Raw genomic sequence first — 24,313 nt, forward strand, 5'->3', positions numbered from 1 at the left:
AGGAAGCAATGCAGTGACCTGGCATTGCCTGGAGAAGGAGACGTTTAGAAGTGGACATGACTGGTTAAAATCCAATGGGAACGATCTTTTTTTTTTTTTTTTCCCCTTCCATCTTTATCCCCTTGTATCTTTAAGTGCTTTGGAAAGATAACGTGCCACACACCACACAGCTTGTTATTCGCGTCTTTGAAAAGCCCCAACCTGTCTGGAAGCTGTGCTGAACTCAACCGTGAGGATGGCCCGCTGGAGGTGCAAGCTTTGGGTCATGTGTTTGCAGGTAGAGTTATGAAACCAGCGCAGCAGCATTGCAGGTTGGGAAACCTGCTTGTCTTCAAGCAGACTGGGTGGGGCTGTTCATGGCTGAGGCAGGCATGAGCAGAACCCCTCCCAGCCTTTCCCAGACAAAAGCTGCTGCTGTTCTGGCAATGAAGGGTGCCAGGCGGCAGTGCAGCAATTGTTTGACACAGGAAGTGGTTATGAGGTGTGAAACAGACGCGGAGACAGCACTAGGAGACTCCCCCATGATATCTGCTACCTCGGGGAGAACTTAACAGTGACACTGACATCAATATATAGGAGAAAGAAAGCAGCCGCTTGATTTACATGAAAAAGACACTTTATTTTCTGTTTCTTTTAAGCAATTTATGACCAGCATAGGTGCACTGTTTTAAAATTTAAAAAAAGTCTTTTAAAAAAAAACGCTTTAATTTCTTTGTACTTAATTTACCTCAGCTGACAAGTCTCCCAAGTGCCTTTGAGCCCAGGCAGTTGTACCGTTGCCAGGGGAGATGTGTCTCTGCAAATATCAGTCGTCTTGATCTAAACTCAACATCTTACAGAAAAAGAAGCAAGCAGAATTGGAATAAGAGAGTGAGGCTGGCGGTGCTGCAACTGGCCTTTCCCCACGGGCTCTGTCACTTGATCTTGAGATCCTTCAGTGCGGACTCCAGGCTCTACAAGGAAAACAGCACAGATTTCTAACAAACACTTTTCTCCGAGTGTGTGAGTGAATGAATAAACACGTCTGGGCAGCCTGGCCATTGCAAATTCGGGGACTGGCTCGCTCGGCCAGAGTGCAAGCACAAGCCATGGAAATATGCCTGCTTCCTGCAGCAGACTCCTTGCCTCTCAACCAGCACCTCTCTAATGCAGGGCCTGCTGTACCCTCATCTCGTAAGCCTTGTCTACACATGCGAGATGCACTCCTTTAGCTGTATGGCTAGAGTTAGTGTTGCAACACCACCCGCTACTGTGGACGCAGTCAAAGCGGTATAACGGATTCCATATGGGAAGGAGACTAAGCCACATTTCTGTAGAACATCTTCCTACCACTAAGGGTGTGATTTAGTGTGGACACACCGAAACTGCAAAAACTGGATGTAGACCAGGGATTTCAAACTCGAGTCACCACGAGGGCCACATGAGGACTAGAATGTTGGCCCAAGGGCCGCATCACTGACATCTTTTCATACATAGGTACAAAAGCCCCACCCCACCCCTTCCATGAGGCCCTGCCCCTGCCCCACCTCTTCCCAGCCCCCATTCCAACCCCTTCCCAAAATACCTGCCCCGCCTCCTCCCCTCTGCCTCCTGGAAAGCGCTAAGTGCTGCCAAACAGCTGTTTGGTGGCAGGAAGCACCTGGAGGTAGGCAGAGGAGCGGGGATGCGGCATGCTGGGGGGAGGGGAGCTTGGTGGCCTGCAGGAAATAACTCTTGGAGGGGGCATGGGGAGTTTGGTGGGCCGCAGGAAATAACCCCGCATGCCACGTATTTGAGACCTCTGATGTAGACCATGGCCTGTATTTGTTTTATGCTGCGGGGGGCATAGCTAGACATTGTGTCCATCTATGTAAAAATAGAGGCTAGCATGCATTTAGCATTCCCCAACCACCCTATCCCCCCCACCCCCCCCCTCGCACCAAGAGGAGAAATCATGGCATGCTCTTCTGTGGTGCTTCGCATTTACAGCTCTCCATTGCTCCAAAGGGCTGTTCAAGTCACCTGTCTGTCAGAGCCAGTTGGGTGTGTTCATTTCTTTTGCAGGATCCTCTAATCAGCAGGGCTAGTGTCATGTTCTAAATTTCCCTTTGATCAGGCTGAATTTTAAAAATACCATCCCAGGAATATTCCTCACTAGCCTGGAGAACTATCTGGGTAGGTCGAATCATGGACAGAGCGTCCCCGCAGAATGTTACTAGCTGTGTTGGAATGGGTGGAGTCGCACCAGATGAGAGCCAGAGGCGAGGTGGCATTCATTCTGATGCATGTCTGATCCCATTCCAAGCAGCGTTCATTACACAATGACTCAATCGTTCGTGCTCATGTGAGAGTGGCTGTGATGGGCGCACCGCCGGCGTGGAACACTCCCTCTGGCCTGTTGAATAGCTTTCAACAGAAGAAAAGGTGGAAAAGCTGATCCATGTTGTGGGGTATGAAGGCGAGGAAATAGCCTCCTGTGACCCTAGATCCTCCTGGAGCTAGCCAATGGCAGCAGAGAATGGCACATTGGCAGGGGCAATAACAATTAGTAGCTATATGCCTGCACCAGCAAACAGCTAGCGTTCAGTGCCATCAGCTCCTAGCACTGCTTTGGGGAACCACGCGGTGGCTTTGTGAGTCTGGGTAGTGCAGTGTTAGGTAAAGGGTATGTGCTCTCAGTACCAGGACTGGCCTGCAAGCAGCGTTCGGTGCTGAGCCGTAGCTCCCAGGCATTTGGGTGTCACAGAACTGCAAATCAGTGGGATGCTGACATGAAATGGAACCTTTTGTTACAATATAACATCTCCCGAGCACCTTCAAACAGAGAGAACCCAGCTTCCTTCTTGCTGTCTAGCCTTGTAATCAGGCAAAAGGCTTCTGAGCTAAGTCCTTCCGGGTAGTGTGAATTTTGTTACCTGCTGCTAATCAGCAGCCAAATGCTGCCAACAGGTGTAATAAAAGCAACGAGAAAGCACAATCAGGGCAGAGATTAGCTTTACAAACAGCCTAATAATTGTGGTTAAACAACACGCGGCTCCCAAAGAAGTAATCTGAAATGTCTGTGGAGGTTTCCCCTGCTCTTTGGGTCTTTCATGCCAACAGTTTGAAAACAATCCCGCTAAATAAAAACGCTGCTTGTTTAAGGGCTCAGAGTTGGCCTGGGAGAGTTAGGCCAACGCCAGGTGCGTCTGAGAATCCCACCCACGGTGATTGCAGAAATGCCACTGTCCGGAGCCAGCAATACGCTCGTGTAGAAGGGCTGCGGGGCCGCGTGCCGTTTTCTTTTGCAGCTGGCTGCAGTGCAGGCACTGATGCTACTAGAACTGCGAGCAGGGCCTGGCCCTCAGGCTGTGATCTGAGGTGACCCAAGGAAGCCCCAAAACTTGCAAACACCTCTCCGGTCCCTGCTGGGATTGTTTACCTTGATATCCCAGATGCTCAGCCCCCCGTCCATTCCTGTGGTGCAGAACTGGGAGCACTTGGCTTTGCCACCGGCAATCACGGAAATCTGGCTGGAGAGCAGAGACAGACACTGGAAAGTCAGCTGGCATTTGGCTTCCCTGGCCTCGACATTTGATAGTCTTTCGAAGCTGGCGTGTTCGACTCAGGAGTTTATTAAGCTCTGGGGTTATTTTAACACCTACCACCTTTCCATGCCTGCCACACGGGAAGGTTGGCTCCAACAGGAGAGCTTTGCCCAAATTTCTGTATCGTGCAACCCAACTCACCACCTTCAGTTGTGAAGGCCACCAGCAGGGGCTCTCCCAGCTAACAAGGCAAGTGGGCTCCAGCAAGGGGAGGCAGGTTGTCTTGGCAGAATGGCCAGGGAGATGCTCCTGCAGTGCAAGCCTCCGCTTTTGGCCTCCTGCAGTACAAGCCTCCACTTTAGCCACTCCCATGCTATCGTGGTCAGAACTGAAGTGAGGAGGCAGCTCTGGAGTTTGGGTTTGGCAGGACTTAGCTCCATCCCTGACCCTGTCTCCAGGACTAACGTGCAGCTGGGTCTTCTGGTGTCCCACCCGCCACTTACCTGATGCTGTTCTTGTGCAGTGTTTCCAGGATGACGTTGTTGGTCTCAGTGCTGGCTTTCTTATCCAGGTTCTGGAAGCGCTCGCGAGCGGTCAGGCCACGCTGGGAGCTCTGCTTGGGGACGTCCAGCTTCCCACCAAAGGTCAGCGAGCCCTGGCTCTCATCGTAGGTGAAGAGCATCGGGTAGCAGTCGTGGCCCTGGGGAAAGACCAACAGTGTGTTCTGCTCAATGCTGCCAGACACCAGAGCAGCCACTCAGCTTTCCAGCGCGAGCCACAGACTTACCGCGGCCACCAGGCTGTTCTCGGTAATGAAGGTGACAGCTAGGAGTGGCAGAGTTTCTACAGACAACGAGGCGACGCTAGGTGGGGAGAGGAAGCCAAGAGCAGTTAGCACCTCTGAGCAGCCTTCTGGCTTCACATCATATCCTCCTTGGATCCACCAGGGAACGTAACAGGCACCCCAGATTTCCTGAGCGCGAGCAGTGAGCCAGACTGCATCCAGGTTTAGCCGGCCCTTCCTCGGGCGGAGCCCATCCTGGTCTCCAGCACCACAGGGTGAGCAATGGAAAGGGGCCAATTTAGCGGGGAGATAGAGGCGTGGTCCCCTCCTTGCCCTGGCAGCCTGGCAGGGCAGGATCTGGCTGGGTTGGTACATGGCTGGGAGAGGGGCAGGAGATGGTGTTGGATGCAGTGTGTTGGATTCAGGCTTCGCATGCTGCCCTAGACTATTTGCGAGTGTCCAGCTGCTGCCACTTTTTGCCCCCGGAGATGGCTGCAGCACCAGCAGAGAAGCAAGAGAGGCTAGAACCGCAGATGGCTCAGCAATCAGCCCCGGTGCTAGCAACCCACCCTGCTCATTCCCAGACCTCTGACTACAGAGCCCCATGACCCCTGACAGTTGATCAGCGCATGGGGCAGAGCCAGGCTTTCAGCCTTGGGTCTGAAATACCCAATCCCCGGCCGCTTCAGCTTCCAGGCTACCTGCAGCCAGCTCAGCCCTTCACCCGGCCTTAAATTGCAGTCCCAAGCTCGTAAACAGTGAGGTTCTCCCTGCTCTGTGCAGACAAGGGCTTCTCCCATGAGCTGGGGTTTGCCCCACTGTGCGTCCAGCCAGCCGCACTGGAGATGCAGGTGTCCTGGCTGCAGCTGGCACATCCTGCTCTGTTAAAGAAAACAGACCCACTTACGCCGTTTTCTTGTTGGCGTCCCAGAGGCAGACGGTGCTGTCGTGGCCGACCCACGCCACGCGGTTGCCGCTCTCAGCGAAGCAGATGCTGTGGACCCAGCCACAGCTGCTGCTCGACTCAAACATCAGCTCCCCAAAGGGCATCTTGGAGCCCCACGGTGTGGGGGACGGCCTCTCCTCCACTTCCTTAATGTAGGCCGAGAAAATCCTATGGGGAGCCGAAGCACAGATCTGGGCTGCTGGATGAATGGTGGCCATGGTGCTGGTAGCCCGAGAAGCAGCAGCGTCCAGCAGCCTGGGCCCTGGCTGAGGAGTTGGGCGCCCAGGTTTGTAATCCTGGCTGGTGTGACCTTGAGCAAGTCCCTTGGCCCTCTCTGTGCCCCTGGGACGAACGGTGAGCTCCAGAGAAGAGCTGAGCATTGTTAGAACCCAGAAGGGAGAGTTTTCTCTCCCCCCCCCGCCAGGCCTCACTCATTCCTGATCCAGGCCCAGCTGTGTTAAGAAGGGCCACAGGTGACGGAGCTTTTGCCAGGGAGCTGAGCCACATCACTAATGAGACACCCCCAGGGTGGGGAACATCAAAGGGGAAGGTCCCTAATGGATGCTTAAGGCAAGCACTGATACCAAGATCCCACCTGCTTTATCATCAGCCAGGGAGGCAAGCTGCCAGGTGGAGACTCCCCTCACGCATCCCGGGTCCTGAATGACACTCCCAGCCCTGGAAGGCCCAGTCCTGCCTAGATCTGGCAGACCCAACCTCTCGGCTGCTGCCTGGATCTTTATTTTAGTCCCATGATCGTCCCTTGTTACTCTCACGCGAGAGGCTTTGCTGTTTGCCCAGTGGACGTTTCTGGTTCTGAAGAGCCAGCGATGGCCCTGAGCTGCACAGCTAGGATCCAATCCAGGGTCAGGGCTTCCCCAAAGCTTGGGGCTCTCTGATCTAGGGCCCACTTCTAGTCAGAAATAAACAGGGGAGGAGGGTGACATCCGCTTTCCCTGAGGAAAGTGACGGGTCACAGCAAAGGGAGAGGCAGTTCTGTGCAAGCCCTAACCCCAGCGGGGTCATCATCCAAACCCCAACACGGCCCCATTTCTAACCTTGGAGCGCCAAAGAGCATGTCCGTCCAGACAGGGTGAGGGTGCCCCACTAGAAAGCAGCCTTCCTGTTCCTTTCCAGAACCCCCTGTTCCTTACCATCCCCGGGGCTCAGTGTTTCCTCAAGGACTCTTAATTCACCTGCATTTGAAGTCACAGGCGCCGGCAGCCAGCAGAACATTATTGGGGTGCCAGTCCAGGCTGAGGACGGTCGAGCGAATGGGCTTCTTGATGTGCTTGCAAACCCACCTAGGGCACAAGACAAGCAGGTAGCACGGTGCCTGACTCAGCGGCAGGGCAGAGGCGCCCTACCCCCTTGGAGCACGGTCCCCCAGGGCTCCAAAGGGCCAGGACTCACCAGTCGTTCTCCTGCTCGAAATAGCAGATGGAGATGACCCTGGAGCCACTGCCCACAGCAAACTTGTTCTCCTTGGGGGACCACTTCACGCAGCGGGCGGCGCGGTTGATCCTCAGGATAACCAGGGTGGGTTTCCAGACGTTGCCCTTCAGGGTCCACACGTAGGCGTTCCGGTCCGTCCCACAGGTCACGATGCGATTGCTATCGGGGGCCCAGTCGATGCCTGAAACGCAGAGAGCCGTGTGGGTAGGGCAGGGGCGGGGACGGGGAATGCTGAGGGAGGGCAGCCTTTGCCGGAGGGCAGCCTAGATGATGTAATGGTTCCTTCTGGCCTGAAGATCTATGACTGTGCTCCCAAACTCCTTTCTCCCCAGCTCTTCGAGCCCCTCCCCAGTCACCACATTCACAGCTGGGCTTAAGGGGCCTCAGGGGTACGGGTGTTTAGGCCTGCCCCAAAGCCCTGGCTCCATTACCGGCATCAGTTTACTGCCCCCTGGAAAGCTGGCGAGACAAAACCAACAAAATGGCCAGCAGGGGGCACCCTTGCCCTTTCCTTCCCCCTCTGCTGCCAGCCTCCACTTCCAAAATTCCCCCCTCCCCCGCCCTGCCCCTTTCACTCGTGCCATTTCATGTTCAGTGCTCCAGGCTGCCAAGCTGGATGTGGGGTTCCTGCTACAGAGCCACGACCTCCTAGAACGACTCAGCTAGGCAGCCTGTCAAACGACAGATCTTTGGGGGCGGGAAGCTGCAAGCGTATTCGTTTTGAGGAAGTAGGATCAATCCCCTCCCGAGAAGGCCTACCAGGGGCAGGACAGGGCTGGATGCTGTTCCAGTTGGAGACTGTTGATGCCACTCCAAGCCTCTGTCTCTCCCCATCCTTGCAGTGACAGCGTGTTGAGGTCCTGAACTCCAAGGTGCTGCCACCTGACAGTCCCTGCCCCAGATCAGCTTTAATGATGGCTTAAAGCCATCTCTCCTGTTAGCTGCAACTCCCCTCTCAATTTAAACCTTGGGGAGGTCCTTTCAGCTGCTTCTGCCTTCAGCTGGCTAACAGCAAAAGCTTAGATTTCCACTGTTCCTTTCACAAGATCCCGCACTGCTTAACAATTTATATAAATTCCTTCACTCACCCCTGAAATGCAGCCACCTCTGGGTGGAACATAGCAGCTGTTTGACAGCATACAGCAACACAACCGTTCAGTACAGGGAGTGAAGAATGAGACCAATGGGGAATTCAGCCAGTACATGAACTGTTGTGGAAAGTGCCCCGGGATCTTAATGACCCTGGGTCAGGATCTCCTCTGAAAGACAGCGCAGCGCCCCCCCCTCCCACCACGCTGGGACTCTGGGCTCAGTACTGACGAGGGGAAGCGCACCACCTGCTGAGGCATACGCCACAATCTCCGGCAGCACGGCTGTGTTCCACGGATGTCTCCCGTCCAAGGGCTGATCCAGCCCAACCCTGCTTAGTTAGCAAGATGACCAAGTGCAACCTGAGGGGTTCTGGCTGCAGGTGGGACAAGATTGCAAGGCCACCTGTCCCCCCCCCCCGACTGCAGATACACGCGCGTCCTTCTGAGCACATGGCCGAGCAGGGAGCCCTCCCAGTCGCCGGGGATCTGTCTCCTCCAGCCCCGTCGCTCGCATGCGGCTGTGTCTAGGGGCAGTGTTGCCTGGCTGCTCTCAGAGAAGGGGGACCCTTGGCCCAATGAGGCATTGTCTCACCTGTCACCTGCCCGTTGTGCTCCTTCAGCTCATGGACCTTGTTCCACTTTTCCCCAGCTTTCTTGTAGATGTGGACCTCGTGGTTGTTGGGGCAGATGGCAAGCTCTGTGGAACAGTAACGGCGGTTACGTGACCAGCCGCCGGGGGGGGGCGCGGCAGGGGGCGCGAGGGGTTAAGTACTGCAGCTGGGTTCCAATGAAAAGCCGGATGCGCATGACTACGGCAAGGGGCTATTCAGGCCAAGCATGGTGAGAAAGGCCAGTCTCAAGCTTCAGGGTGTTCACTTATGGCCCACAAGGGTCAGGCAGGAAAGCCTCTACCCTGACTAGTGCCAGGGGCTGGGAGGTTGGCTAGGCAACAGCTGCCAGCTGCAGCCGGAGGCCGAATACCAGAGCCAATGGAACAGTTGTACACTTCAAAGGGGCTCGCTCTGAGCAACCCCAGTCCCCAGCCGTTCCTCGTTCAACCTTCCACTGTTGGTACCTTCCCCGGGGCTGCCTGCTCTGTGACCCTGAGTCTGGAGCCGGAGCCCAGCTTGTAGCACACACTCAGCGGATACTGAGTTCGCTGTTGTGGGAAAGCTCCTGAAAGCCACATCCCCCTTGCCTTGTGATGAGGGGCTGGGGTGGGGGTCGCTGTGTACAGTGACAAAGAGGGGTGCTAGGAGAGAATTGATGCCGACTCCGGGGGTGCTCCAGCCCTGGCACACCCACAGGGAAAAATGATGGGTGCTCAGCACCCACTGGCAGCCCCTCTATCAGCGCCTCCCTCACCCCTCAGCACCTCCCACCCGCAGGCAGGCCCCACCGATCAGGGCCTCCCCTTCCCTCCCAGTGCCTCCTACCCGCCGCGGATCAGCTGTTTCGCGGGGTGCAGGAAGCGAAGGGGAGGAGCGAGGACGGGGCACGCTAGGGTTGGGGGGGGAACAGGGGCAGGAAGAGGTGGGGGGGGGCGGGGGCTTGGAGGAAGGAGCAGATTGGGGGTGGAGCCTGGGGCGGAGCGGGAAAGTCGGCGCCTGCGTGCTGGTGAACCTGGCACTAGCATGTGGTGGGCAGGGGCCTCTACGCAGGAAGGTGGAGGTTTTAAAAGGGACACGAAGGGGAGCCTGAGGCCTTGTTCAAGCATAGCTTAGATCTTTCCCGTTGCTAAGGCCCCAAGTATCTGAGGGCAGTAGCACAAGGGGAAGAGGCAGCTGGGTGAAGCTAGGTGAGACCTAGTGCTGGAGGGGAGCAGCTGAATGTGGATTGTCCTAGCTGAGCGCCTCTGACCCAGCCCATCTATGCCCCAGTCTGCTACCACTGTGCAGCCCCCGGCGTTGATTTTCAGCTCCGAGTTAAACTGGCAAGTGGGAAGCAGGTTCCACCCACCACCAGAAGAGGCCCCGCCCACCACCAGAAGAGGCTCCGCCCACATCGGGTGAGCCGTTCTGCTGGGAGGTTCCCTTTGGAATGCCAGCTGTCGAGGGGTGGCCCCCTTTGCCCACCCCATCCTGCCTACAGCCAGCCGCATGGCCTATTTCCCCCTGCCCCCTACAGAAAGTGCTTTTTGTTCTGGTGAGCCACTCTGTGCTCACTGCAGCCCTTTTATACCCTCCACCCCGGGGCGCCACGGCTGGGGAGACAGTGTCACTCACCATGAATCACCCTGGGACTCTGCCAACAGGCCACAAAGGCAGCTCAGATTGTCTTGAAATGTATTTATCTGTGTTACTAACAGTAACGGTCTGTTCCCTCCAACCTCGATTCTGCCCACGGCTGCACCATGGGGGCTGGGCCCCCTGGAACGCAGCACATATGGTGCGCCAGGCTCCAAGTAAACGGGGCTGCACAATCCTCTCTCTAAGCTGGCTGCACCAGGCTGAGCCTCCTCCTACATGACCCAATCTCCTGCTAGGGAGACATGGAGTGGGAGCCTGCTGGAACATCTCCCAGATGTGTTCCCCACTTGCTTCTGGGCATTATCCCTCTGTACGAACTGCTTCAGAGACAGGACAAAAGCAAACTCTGGGATCTGCCCCCCCTCTCCACCAGACTTGCTGGGTGTTTGGAACTGGGACTTGGACTTTGCAAATGGCCCCCTCTCTCTGTTAGGGTCCCGGATTTGAAAACCCCTCTGCCGAGTTTAAGGCGCTCAGAACCTGGATGAACATTGTATCTCTTCTTTCTGACAAACAGCATGACTAGGTCATAGGCCCAGCCCAGTGTGTCATTGCACTTGGCAAAGTCATATGCGAGGGGTCTCCACAGACTGCACATCTGGGGGGAGCTGGTGGCTGGGGAGAACACGGGAAGCAGTCTTGTGAGCCAGCCCTGAAGGGACGCCAGCGTGGCCAGCTCTGCACTCTGCGCTCTGGGGCTGGGTCCTGGGAAAAGGGACCTTTACCAGTGCAGCATGTTCCATCCATACCAGGGGCCAGTTCTGCTAACTCAGTTATATCAGCGTAACCTGTTTTCACCCCCTGGTGCTAGGGCACATGGAGGAGAGGGGATCTGTATACTTACGGGTTCTGTCCTTATTCCAGGAGTGGCAGCTGATTGGTTCAAGCACGAAGCTGTGGTAGGCCATGGCTTTTCAGCTGGAATGAAAGTGAAAAAGCACAGATGTAATAGCCAGGTTACAAGACGGCCCTTGTCAGCCACATCTAAAGGAAATAGCCACCAAAGGATCAAGCCACTGTAAGGGCAGTAAACTGGAATCTGCTCACTGGTCACCCAATCATTGCCTGACTCGGCAGATTCATGGTGATTCTCACATTGGTGTTCAATGACAACTGAAACCAAAGGCCAGTTCCTCAGTTGGTGTAAATCTGCATAGCTCCATTGTCTTCAATTGGCTTTCATAGAACCATAGAAATGTAATGCTGGAAGGGACCGTGAGAGGTCATCTAGTCCGGCCCACTCCAGTGAGGTAGGCCAAGTACACCTAGACCAATGTTGGCCAACCTGTTCTTAAAATCTCCAAGGACAGAGATCCCACAGTCCCCCTTGGAACTCTATTCCAGAGCGTAATTATCCTAACAGACACGTTTCCCTAATAGCTCATCTACTTTTTCCTGGCTGCAGATTAAGCTGATGACTTCTTGTCCTGCTTTCAGTGGAGATGAAGAACAATCGATGACAGTCCTCGTTACAACAGCCCTTCACATATTGGAAGCCTGTTACTAGGTTGCCTTTTAGTCTTCTTTTCTCAAGACTAAACGAACCAAATTTTTAAAATCTTTCTTGATAGGGCAGGTTGCCTAAACCTTTTGTCATTTGTGTTGCTCTTGTGAAAACAGAATGAATTATATTGAAATTATAGGTTTCAGAGTAACAGCCGTGTTAGTCTGTATTCGCAAAAAGAAAAGGAGTACTTGTGGCACCTTAGAGACTAACCAATTTATTTGAGCATGAGCTTTCGTGAGCTACAGCTCACTTCATCGGATTCATACCGTGGAAACTGCAGCAGACTTTATATACACACAGAGACCATGAAACAATACCTCCTCCCACCCCACTGTCCTGCTGGTAATAGCTTATCTAAAGTGATCATCAAGTTGGGCCATTTCCAGCACAAATCCAGGTTTTCTCACCCTCCACCCCCCCCCGCCCCACACACACACAAACTCACTCTCCTGCTGGTAATAGCCCATCCAAAGTGACAACTCTCTACACAATGTGCATGATAATCAAGGTGGGCCATTTCCTGCACAAATCCAGGTTCTCTCACCCCCTCACCCCCCTCCAAAAACCACACACACAAACTCACTATCCTGCTGGTAATAGCTCATCCAAAGTGACCACTCTCCCTACAATGTGCATGATAATCAAGGTGGGCCATTTCCAGCACAAATCCAGGTTTTCTCACCCCCCCCACCCCCATACACACACAAATTCACTCTCCTGCTGGTAATAGCTCATCCAAAGTGACCACTCTCCCTACAATGTGCATGGTAATCAAGGTGGGCCATGTCCAGCACAAATCCAGGCTTTCTCACCCCCCCCCTTTTTTTTTTCCCCGGGGACACACACACACACACACAAACTCACTCTCCTGCTGGCAATAGCTCATCCAAACTGACCACTCTCCAAGTTTAAATCCAAGTTTAACCAGAACGTCTGGGGGGAGGGTAGGAAAAAACAAGGGGAAATAGGCTACCTTGCATAATGACTTAGCCACTCCCAGTCTCTATTTAAGCCTAAATTAATAGTATCCAATTTGCAAATGAATTCCAATTCAGCAGTTTCTCGCTGGAGTCTGTTGTTGATTTGTGCTCTGCTTTCTTTTCTGTCCCGGTTCACCCTGACTCCCAGTTCCTGTTTGCCTTTTCTTACAAGGAGCAACAGTACACATGGACCACACTGCCCCAGGGGTATACTGAAAGCCCATCATATTTTTCCCAAGCATTAGCCCGAGACCTTGCTGACCTTGTTTTCCCGTCCAGGTCCACACTAGTCCAATATGTAGATGATCTACTCCTCTGTTCCCCTTCAATGTCTGCCTCTGAAACTGACTCTTTAGTGCTCCTTACTGCCCTAGCAAATAAGGGTCACAAAGCTTCTCGCTCTAAACTACGACTCTGTCAAGCTTCTGTCACATACCTTGGCTTTCTCCTCTCCCAGGGTTCCTGTGCACTTTCTCCCACCCGCGTCCAAGCTATCCTTAACTTTCCCCGACCCTGCTCCCCACTCCAGGTCCGGAAGTTTTTAGGCATGGCTGGATTTTGCAGACAATGGATTCCCCAATATGCCTCCCTTACAAAACCTCTCCAGGAACTCACTCAATTCTCTGTGCCTGACCCCATGCCGTGGCCCCCTGAGCCCAATTCTGCCTTTGTTTCCCTCCAACAGGTTTTGGCTTCTGCCCCTGCCTTAGGGCTGCCTGACTATTCTAAGCCTTTTACCCTTTTCTGCCACGAACAATCTGGGTGTGCACTTGGAGTTGTCACTCAGATGCACAGAGAAAAGAACCGCCCAGTGGCTTATTTCTCTGCCACTTTAGACCCTGTTGCCCAAGGCTTACCCCCCTGCCTGCATGCTGTGGCTTCTGCAGGGTGCCTAGTCGAAATGTCTGATTCCCTTGTTCTCTGCTCTCCTCTTACCCTCCTGGTCCCTCACTGACCTTACCCTGCTCCAAGACTGCCCCAGAAACCGAGAGAGAATCCTGGGTTGCCCAGGGTTGCTCTCTACATCCCGATTCCTTTTGGCGCTCGCCTACTGGCACCTTTGTAGCCCCCTTTTCACTCTACCCATCTCTGGCCGCCCTGCTACACGGTGTTTCGCATGTCGGAAAGGAGGGGATGGTCTCTGCTGTAACAAAGACAGGATGGTGCCCCTCCCCCCGCCATTTTAGCTCTTTTGCAGCCCGCCACTGTGCAGCCTGTACCATTTGCCAAAGCCATAATATTTACAGGTAAACCTGTAAAAGCGGCCCAGGGGTTCCGGGGCCTGCCTCAAGCACCGTTCTTGCACAAATGCCTAAGTGTCAACAATATGAATTTATATTGGTTACGGTATGTTTATTCTCCGGTTGGATTGAAGCCGTTCCTTGTCGCAAGGCTGACTCACTGTCTGTTGCCAAATGTTTGTTAAATCATATTATGCCTGCCAAGGGAATTCCTGCTACTCTGTCCAGTGATCGGGGTACGCATTTTACTGGACAACCTGTTCAACACCTGGACCGTATATTGCACATCAAACACCTGCTGCACCGTCCCTACCACCCACAGCGTGCAGGTGCAGTTGAAAGACGAAATGGTGTCCTTAAGAATAAGCGTGCTAAAATTTGTGACTCTCCAGGATTAAGCTGGCCAGTAGCCTTACCATTAGCCCTTATGGACATGAGATCCACTCCATCCCAAAGGCATAAATTAAGTCCCTTTGAAATTGTTATGGGACGCCCTACGCGAGCTATGACGACCATTACTCCCGTTCCAGATTTGAACTTGACTCAGTGTGCTCCTTCAGTATTGCAAGGGACTAATGCAAGCTGTAAGTCACTTCCATTCACAGGTTCGAGCCGCATGGCCCACGGAATCCACCTCCGACGCTTGCCACAACCTCGAGCCAGGTGATTGGGTCTACGTACGGCGCCATCATCGAAGGCACGCCTTGGAGCCCCGGTGGAAGGGTCCTCATCAGGTACTGCTTACTACACAGACGGCTGTTAAACTATCTGGCATCGCAGCATGGATACATGCTTCACAGTGTAAGAAGGCACCATCCCCAGAGAACCAATCATCACCTCAGGACAACGCAGAGTCAATTTTGACTCCAGAAGAAGACATAGAGGAACAGTCTGCAATATCTTACCATCTACGCTCTCGTAAGGGTTGCCAGAAGCAGACGACGAACAAAAAAAAGCAGTAGCGAGCCTAGCGCCTACTGCCTGGTGGGCGTAAAACCGTGACTGCGGTTCCCTCCGTTGAGGTTGTCAGAACCAGAAGAGCCTTGCCTCCAACACGCGCCTCGGCCTGTTCCTCGGCTGCTGGTATCTTACGGCCTGGGGAGACCACGATGACAATTCTTTTATCCAGCAGCAGGTGTGGATAGCTCAGACCCTTCATATTTCTAATTGCTGGGTCTGCAGCCACATCCCAGCCCACTCTCAAACTGGTGTTCCTGTCCTGGCTATCCCACTCAAGTCCCCAGACCTCACTGGAGGGCCTCGTCCGTTTAACAAAACATGGAACAGCAGTGACACTTGGGAAGCGGTGGGAATAAATGCATCTAAATGGATAAATGTGGTGGAGGGAAAAGGTCATTGGTGTTGGGTGTGTAATGGGACAGGGTTGGAGCTGGGGAAAAGCCGTTGCCTTCAGCATATTGTGGCCAATGGTGTATGGGATTATTCAAACAAAACTAAAAAGTGGCAGGCCGGGTATGGAGATATGAATTTTTTTCTCAACCTGGGATCAAACAGAGAAATCACTCATGTTCCCCCTACAGTAACCTTAGTGAAAACAATACAATCTTTCAATGTCATGCAAATAACACCACTCCTCGTAAGGAGAATTACCCTGTACCCTTTGGGGGATACTACTCCTCCTTTGCAAACACCTATATGACAAATGGGTGCAACCAACCCTTCCTGGCCTTAATAGGCCATCACTGGGTGTGTGGGACCTGAGCTTATACCGCACTACCAGCTAATTGGTCAGGAATCTGTTATCCTGCCCGACTCTTCCCACAATTCTGAGTGCTAGGAACCTTCCCTAGAGAACGCCTCCGCAATTTCAGGCGAAAAAGAAGGGACTTAACAGATGCCCAATGGTATGTAAATAACGTAAGCCCCTTAACCTGGGAAGAGGCCATTGGCGGTTCCTTAATACCATTAGAGGGCGTAATACACCATGCAAAAAGGCTCCTAAGGTTACAAGCAGTAGTTGAAATAATGGCAAATGAAACCGGAGAAAGTTTAAGAGCCCTGGCCAAAGAAACAGGGGCAATCCGACAGATGGCCCTCCAAAACCGTCAGGCATTGGACATAGTGCTGGTGGCAAAAGGAGGGACTTGTGCTCTCACTGGAAAAGACTGCTGTATGTATATACCAGACAACAGCAATGAGGTAATAGATCGTGCTAGCCACTTAAAACAAATCGCATATCTTCCCCACGAAGAGCCAAGTTCTTTATGGAAGTGGCTAAGTAACCTTTTCAATTTCTCTGGCATAGGAAACTGGTTGTTTCAGGGAGCCCTAACTCTCCTGTTTGGAATCCTAATAATTTTTGTATGTTTTCAGTTACTTTCCTGTTGTGTCCAAAATTGTGTCAGGCATGCTACACAGATAGCTGCCCCAAACCAGAGTGCTAATTTGATGATTTTAAATATCACTGATGAACAAAGAGATAAAGAACGATTGATATGTGGAACCCAGTCATTGTTGGTCATTGTGTAGCTTGACCAAAAGGAGGGATTGTGAAAGTAGAATGAATTATATTGAAATTATAATTCATTAAAGAAATGCTACTTGAAGGGTTTGTTGAAATATAGTTGTCAGGAAGAGAAACATTAAGGAGTGTGAGACAATGGGTCCTCAAACTAATTAACTTAGAGCTCCTACTGAGCTAGGAGATCGGTAAACGTTAGTATGCAAATAAGATATGTATGTATATTTGTCAGTTTCTGCTTTCTTTTGTCTCTTATGTTAAACTGGTTTTAGCTTAGCTGTATAAATAAGTTATCTTGAGCCTCAGAGAGGGGCTCACATCTGGGTGCATTAGCAAAGCGCTTTGCTAATAAACAGCGTGGTCTGACAAATTATGTGAGTCCTGAATCTGACTTTGACACTCTCCTCTGGACTCTCTCCAGTTTGCTCACATCTTTCCGAAAGCATGATGCCCACAATTGGACACAGCACGACAGCTCCTGTTCGGGAGCACTCCTGCCTTGCCAGTCATTCCCCATTTTATATTTGTGCGTTTTATTTTTACTTCTGAACTGTAGTACTTTGCACTTTTCTCTGTTGAATTTCAGATTTGATTTCGGACCAGTTCCACTAATCATGACATGTGTACTTCTTTGGGTCACTAGGAACTAGGATGAGGACCCACCAATTCATTGTTAACCTAAGGCTGGATTTGAACCCAGATTTCCAACCGATGAAAAGCCAGTAACTCCTCTCTCTTTGGCCAGCCCTTTCTGGTCAGTAGCCCCAAGCATTTCTTAAGACGGTCTGATTCTCACAAGTCAGCGCTGGAATGCATTACTAATTTAGTCTGGTAAATTACTCCCCTTATGCCTTTGGCTTTGGTGGAGGGAGATTCGTGGTGCAAAATGAGAAGAGACTAGGCTAGGGCCTCACAGGATGGACGCGGCGCTCTCGCAATGATATTACCATTCAGTCGAGCCTTATTGCTGGAAGCACACAGCGAGGCCCCCCCAGTTCCCTTTGCAAGTCTCCCTGGAATGGCCCTTTGGCAGCAACCTGTCACAGTCAGGGCCTTTAAAGGAAGCAAAAAGGTCCTGATAACCTTAAAAAACAGGAAGCTGGCTCAGAATGTTAAGGGACTTTCTAATCACTCATGAACCTTCTTGGCGCTGGTTCCTGCTCCAGAAGCAAACAGACTCAGCACATAAGCACATGCTGGGGTTTTACAGGAGGGGATTGGAGCAGGCTCAACACAAAGTCGCTTGTGATCTCAATCCAGTTTTGTGGCTAGTCTGATGCTCTCATAGAAATCAGCTGTATTGTATAGGGGCCGCAATCAGGGCAGTGCATTGCTCCTTGCTGTGCAGACACATACCTAGGACAGTCCCTGACTGTCCACCCAAAGCTCGCAGTGTAGGGTGGATAAAGTCAAGATGCAACAAGTGGAAGGATATAAAAAGGGGGAGGATGCAGTGACAGTCAAATGGACGCATTAGGCAGGATTTCTGGTTTCTGTAATGTCTATAAACATCAGGGAAGCTCTCAGCATTTGGGGCAGGGGAGATAAGAATTGGGCAGAAAAGCCAGGATCAAAAACACTTGGAACAGCTCCATCCAAATGGACACATTTGTTCTTGGTTTATAGCTACACACGGTTTATGGGAAAGTCTGCTGTACTGATGCAGAGGTGCAGGAAATCATTCTGTTCCATGGCCTCTTAATCCAGGTGACTGGCACATAACTATCTGTCAGCAGATCATATCAGTAGTGCCATTCAGTCCACTTCACATGGATGGTCCTGACTGGCCCCTTAATGAAGGGGAGGTGACCTATCTGGTGCTGATTCACATGCACCAAGCCCAGAATTGGGGTTCCTTGCTGATGAATGAAGTGCAAAATTCTTCAAGTTCGTAGTGTCAGAGAGGAACTGCTGCTTGCCTTGCCAGCCTCCCTTCTTCCTGGCCAGGACCTTCAGTGTGATCTCAGAGAGCCACTAACCTCCATCAGCTGGAGCACAGAGCAGCTGGCTGTGCTAACCCCTCCCCATCCTTGTGCCTTAGACCCCTCCTTCACATGCCTGTCACATTCCTCAGATGCCCCAGCTGCGAGCAGCAGAACGTAGCAGCAGCAGGCCTGGGAATTAAGTGCACTGGGAACAGCCTGCCCCATCTGGGAGTCCTCATGGACGCCTCCGTGCTGAGGAGACTGTCTGTGGCTGGGAATCTTCTCTTTCCCATGGCTCAGGTTTCTTCCTGACTTTCGCCCTCAAAGCCACAAGCAGTTGGACACGGTCACCTACTGGGGGCCGTGTCCCCACTAAGTCTCCATGGGAGCAGGGGGTGAATTCAGTGCTGGGTTGACTGCCCTAGAGAGGCCAGTCCTCCATTTATTTATAGAAGGGGGACAGTCGGGCAGCTTCAGACTTAGTGCAAATCTCCCCTAACGTTGCCCCAGCCCAGCCCAGCCCAGATGAGATCAGACACCTGGAGGGAATGGTACCAAGACAGGGAGCATCAAGCCGCTCACAGCCAAGGAACAAATAGGAGCGGAGAAGAGCTTTCTGTCACTACCAACCGTGATTAGATTCAAGCTGGCGCCCGAGTGGTGAAATGCTCCGTGTCCCCATCCCCTGAGCCAGGCAGTCCCCCATGGATCGCCTTCCAGTTCACTATTCCCAATCACTGGTGCTAGAATCATGTGATCCATTCCCACCAACACCGCCCTGAACGGAGCAGCGGGCTGTACCAGTTACCCCAGGCTGCCGTATAAGGATGCATTTTATGGCTAGATTGGAGGCATTCCAGTATTAAAGAGGCTGACCTCAGATCAAATGTTTGTCATGCTGAATCAGACCAGTGGCCCATCTAGCCTGGCTTCCTGCCTCCAGCTGGGTCCACTGCAGGATGTTGCAAAAGAAGGAACCATTGTCTGGCTGCTGGGAGGTGCCTCTCTGAGATGCAGTCAGCCAAGTCAGACCTGGTAGCTCTTGTAGATGTGCTTGTTCGAGCTTTGTCTAATGGTTGGCGTTGCCCATGCAACACACGGCGTCATTCCGTCTGCAGTCACTATGCTGCGTGCTTTAGTCCAGCTTCCGATTTAGTCAATACAAATGCCACCGGTTTTACTCTGGCTCATGCTCAGCTGTTGCGCTGAACATCCCAAAACACAGCAGAGGCTGTGGCTAAAAGGCTCAGGGGCTGGCACGCATGTGCCTCAAGATGCTTCCATTCCAAAATCAACCAAGATCAAAATTCTCTTAGCAAAATCAACCATGATCGTCTTAACAAGTTGCTCCCAAGTCAGAGAACCTTTTAAATGAGAAGTCATCCTCTTCTTCTGGAAACTATCTTGCCGACACTGTATAACAGTGTGCAATCTCTCAGCAAACTTGGTTGCTTCATCTTAGTTGCCTCACTTTGGTTCCTCTGTGAGTTCCTTCCTCTTTAGAAACATCTCAACTCTTATGGTTAAAACGTTCCTTTCTCTTCGCCTCTCCTCAGCAATCAATCTATATTTTTATTAAGAGCAAGTTGGCTGTTCAACCCCAGTGTAGATCATGAGTAATATCTTCCACTAGCTTAGCTCACCGCTGGCTTTTGCCAGTGTACAGAATTCATAATGAAAGAACCACTGTTCTGCTTCTTGAAATACTCAGTGTTGGAGTGGGAGGGGTTATTTTTACAGTTGTTGTTTTTTTTTAATTAACCTACCCTTGACTTTAAACAGGCCTCGGCCAACTCTATGGAAGGAACCGGAACCATCGGATAAGCAACAGACTCCGGTTTGCTGAGCTGGGCTGCACTCAGAGGTAATTTGAACCCAGAAGTCAATTTCATGAGGAGTCCTCAGAAATTGCCAGGGTTCTCTGCGCCAGCCTTGGACGGGACAGACAGGATGTTAATTGCAGCGTTTGCTGCTTGTTATTATTGGAGGCAAAAAAGCATTGCCCACTTTTTGGCAGCTGTGAATGCTAAGGAGGGGGGAACGTCTCTAATAACAGATTCCAGCCTCCCTGTGAAGAGCAAGAGAAACAGGGCCCCACACACAGGAATTAGCAAAACCCAATGCCTAATGGTTTGAGTCCCAGCAAAGCTCAGATCCACAGCACATAATGTGCCATCTACCCATGCTTCAAACAGCTGTGACATCCAGCCACACCCTCCAAGGAATTGCTCATGAGAATATCTGGAGATGGTGGAGGACATAGGACTTACTACAGCGGATCAAACCAATGATCCTACTAACCCTGTTGCAAGCAGTGCTGCAGGCTGGATGATTTGCACACAGCTGTAAAACCCGTAATAAATCTAAGTGCACAATGCCAGCTGTGACCGATCTGGCAGTTTCCTGCACTGTCCTTCACAAACCTTATTGAATTAAGCTTAAGTAGCTTTGGAGGCCGTTGTATTAAAAATGCAAAGGTTCTGTCTTATTGCGAGATTGTACGTATCATCTGCAAGGGGGAAACGTGACCAGTGTCAACCCTGGGCAGTGTTATGAGCATCAAAGGACTATGCTATAATCCCATCAAAGTGTCAATGAGGTTACACTGGGGATTCGTTTGACCCAATGAGAACCAGACAGACCCTAGATTTCAGTGATCACCACTCAGTGCTGCCGCTGTCCTGAAACCTGCCACAGCTCATCCCATTTGCACTGCTGCCGTGAGATCCACAGGAAGCAAGCAGGCTTCTGCGCTGGGTGCTTAAGGAGGCCGGTCTGAATAAAACTGGCTGCAAATAGGGCCCTGGGCCCAGCTCCTCAAACCTGTTTAGGTGCCTAACTCCCATTGCAAGCAGGGCATTTTTGAGGAGCTGGTCCTGGCTGCTAATGTTAGGGAAAGCTTGGAGCAGAAAACATGAAGTTGCTAACCAGAAGTAAGCAGCTGACCTTGCTTCAGGAGAGATGGGTTTGGGGGAAGGGTGCATTTACTGCGTCTCTGTCATTTTTAACAGTGAGCTGCAAAGGAGAAAAGGGGAGCTGTGTCCCCGTTCCCTTCTTTTCAATGCATCAAGACAGCCTGAAAGGTTTAAAATAATATCAGGAGGGGGGAAGTTTTGTTTAATTTTGCCTTGGGAATATCCAGTTCTGCCTTCCCTCTTTTGCAGGAGGACTCATTGGCTGCCTTCCTCACCCTCCCTCGAAGGCGCTGGAGGCTGCATGGTTAAAAATGGAGACGCTTTGCTGCCAGCTGCCTGCACCCAAGCGTTTTAAGCAATCTGAATAATAATCACTTCCCCTCCTAGGTTAGGTTTCACTTGCCTGGCATCTGATTTCACAGCCCCACTATTTGTTTTCCGGGCAGACTATACAAGAGCTGAAGTTGTAATGCAAGGACAAAGCGGGACAGAGGTTAATAAAACAAGCTTTCTGGTCTCCTTTATGCACAATAAAGAACCAAAAAAGGGTCCGGAAAAATTCCACCCTCCTTTGCTCGTCACCTTTCATTCTATACTAACATTCACTCCAACAGCCGGTCCCATTCACCTCCTGAATCTGCTGGCTGCACATCGCCGCCCTGGAACGATCAGACACCTGCTCTCTCAAGTAAAACAAAGGCAAGTTTGAGGATCTTTGTCTGCCTGAGACAGATGAGTTGATCCCCAGCGCTGATATGGCTTAGAATAAGATAACTTCCTCTCGTTTCACTCCTTTTCTGCCCAGGCTCAAGGCCTCACCAATGAAGACAAAGGCTGGGGGAAGTAACTGAATGTTTGATCCAGAGCTGGGCAATTTCTCTTCCCCCGCCCCAAGCTAAGGAAGTTGCCCAAAAAGAAAGGCCTTGATAGCAAATGTTGTGGGGAGTGCTGAATTAGGTCAGAATGGGGCAAAATGCTGGATCAGCCTCTCTGCTGTAACTGCCTCCCCTAGTGAAAACGCTCAGCAGGAAATTGTATTTAGCACATGCAGCTTAATATAGTCGTCCTCCCCGCCCCCGCCCTGAGCCAGGCAGGGCATCCGTGTTAACCCCTGCCCTGCTGGACAGTCAATTAGGGGGCCTCTATTGCTAGACTAGGCAGAATCAATGTTCCCTTGGGAGTCCAGCAATGCTCCTCTGACCCTTTCCAGTGGGAGGTGGGGCGAGGCAAGCTAACATGCTCTGCACTAAGGTGACCAGCCAGCAAGTGTGAAAGATCAGGACAGGAGGTGGGGAGTAACAGACACCTACATCAGACAAAGCCCCAAATATCGGGACTGTCCCTATACAGTCGGGACGTCTGATCACCCTGCTCTGCACAGGGGTTAAGATTGCATCTCCACTGTCCTGCTTCAGCCTGGGGAGAGAGAGACCCAGAGCAGGGATGGGAGCAAGTCAGGCCACTGTCCCAGCCCCCTATTACTGACCGTGCCCTCGGGCCTCAACGGTCAATCCCATCAACTCCAGCAACAGCTGCAGGGAGGGGGAGGCCCCTGCTTTCTACCCATCCGCTCCCTAAATTGTGGGGGTGGGCGCTCTGCTCTCTCCTTTCCTCCTCTCCAGCCAACTCGGCGGGGTGACACTGTGTGACTCAGGGGCCTGCGACCCATCGATTTCCCCTGTGATTCAGGCTTGGCCTTGTCATTGTGGCCAAGTGCCCGTCACCCTCCCCCCCCCGCCCCCGCCAGGAGAGGGAGCCAGCAGCAGCCCATTGCTGAGGGTGACAACGGCTGCTCGCCAGGGTTTTCTCTTCCTTCTTCCAAATGCACCGATTTCACTGACAGCGCCTTCCCCCCGCCCCGGGCGGCCGGAGATCACCAGAGCCGAGGCAGTTCCTCTCCGCTAGACTGGGAGGAGCTCTCTGTCTGCCTGCTGCTGCGAGGTCTCTGCCCCGCGAGCAAATCCTGATGGTTTCGGCGATAAGCCCCGAATCCAAGAGCGGAGCATCCAGCAGATCAGCGCCCCGTTCGGAGCTCCCAGGAGGGCACTTCCCTCTTCGCTTGCCCGCACGGTGACGCAGGAATCTGCGCAGGATCTGTCCCTTTGGCTGGGAAGAGAGCACCCCTAGCTGGTTCGAGGCATATGTGCCAAGAGCCACCTTCGCCTCAAGTGTCAATGTCAGGGCTAGAGGGGGAAAATCAAGGAGGGGAAGGCGCAGAGGCCCTGACTCTCCTCACACTCCCACCGGTGTAACGCAGAAGTAACTCTCCCGAAGGGAGCCGTGTAAGCAAGGGGAGAGTCAGACCCAGCGGGCACGCAGAGGGGATCTCTGGGGAGGGATCTGGGAACAGCAGCAGGGCTAACGGGGCTGTGGTCCAGCACACCGTTTCCACTAATTTCTGCGGTCTCCCCGCTCAGGGATCTGTTCCAAATCCGTGGAGCTTTCAGGCCTCCTAGGGGGGGAAAAATGCTACAATGGAAAAGAAACATTTAAGAAAGAGAGAAAAAAAAAAAAAGCCAACAGCTCTTTGGCCCTCTTGATTCAAAGGGGAAGGGGACGTTCATTCCAGTCCCAGCGCTGTTTCGTAGCTCCGGATCTGTTCTGCTCAAGTAAAAGGAACAAAGATTTTTCTTTTGGTGGCACACTCCGGGGTTAAACACACAGCCAGTAACTCCGCTAGGAGAAGAGGTTCCTCCCGTTCCCGTGGTAAAAGAGAAGACACTCCGGCCAACTTACCGAGAAGAGAAGCTGAGGAAAGCAGGGTGAAAATCTCTCTCTCCAAAGCGGGTTAGCTAGTTCATGGACTCTGGGCAGTCGACACGAACTGCCGCTGAGCCAGCCCCGAATGAAAGGCAGGAGTTGAGTTCTCGCTCTGAAGTAGCCTGACTTCCCTTTTCCTCTCTGAGAAATGTAACCACTTCCTTGCGTGGGCGGGTGGGGACTGCAGAAAGCTGCACAGGCTGCCTCCAGCTGAAGCAGCCGCTGCAGCAGGCTTGGGTTGTCTGCCCGAGCCCTGGCTCAGGGCTCCAGGCCTGGGTGCAAGGCTCCGAGGCCAACAGCTGGAAGTGCCAGGGCCTGGAAAGAGCTTCCCTCGCTTCAGCTCGGCAGATGCCCTTGGGGCTCAGGGGAGCGCGGCTGTGCTCAGCGATCCACGTTCGCATCTGGCCCAGAAACCTGGCAGATTCGAGGTGCCTGGGCTCGAGAGGAGCCTTGGCTGTGAAAGGCCAAAGGG

The 24,313-nt window shown here is 52.5% G+C and overlaps 1 protein-coding gene across 1 annotated transcript; it reads right to left on the reverse strand.

The window, feature by feature from the left end:
* Nucleotides 1–598: 598 nt before the first annotated feature.
* Nucleotides 599–23,945, reverse strand: ARPC1B (actin related protein 2/3 complex subunit 1B). Its single transcript, XM_077827918.1, has 10 exons — nt 23,818–23,945; nt 10,876–10,949; nt 8,375–8,479; nt 6,650–6,872; nt 6,433–6,540; nt 5,198–5,404; nt 4,294–4,369; nt 4,010–4,206; nt 3,401–3,491; nt 599–953 (listed from the first exon to the last, which is right to left on the reverse strand). Exons 2-10 carry the CDS (start codon nt 10,937–10,939, stop codon nt 915–917), a joined length of 1,110 nt encoding a protein of 369 aa, XP_077684044.1. The 5' UTR covers nt 10,940–10,949; nt 23,818–23,945; the 3' UTR covers nt 599–914.
* Between the last annotated feature and the right edge of the window lie 368 nt (nt 23,946–24,313).

The sequence above is a fragment of the Eretmochelys imbricata genome, chromosome 10 (assembly GCF_965152235.1).
Source record: "Eretmochelys imbricata isolate rEreImb1 chromosome 10, rEreImb1.hap1, whole genome shotgun sequence".
NCBI lineage: Eukaryota > Metazoa > Chordata > Testudines > Cheloniidae > Eretmochelys > Eretmochelys imbricata.

Coding starts and splice junctions, on each gene's coding strand:
- ARPC1B (XM_077827918.1), bottom strand. CDS start 10,939: ATGGCCTACCACAGCTTCGTGCTTGAACCAATCAGCTGCCACTCCTGG. Junction 6,873..8,374: donor GCACAACGGGCAGGTGACAG/GTGAGACAATGC, acceptor TCTGCGTTTCAG/GCATCGACTGGGCCCCCGAT. Junction 5,405..6,432: donor GCCTGTGACTTCAAATGCAG/GTGAATTAAGAG, acceptor GGCTCCCCATAG/GATTTTCTCGGCCTACATTA.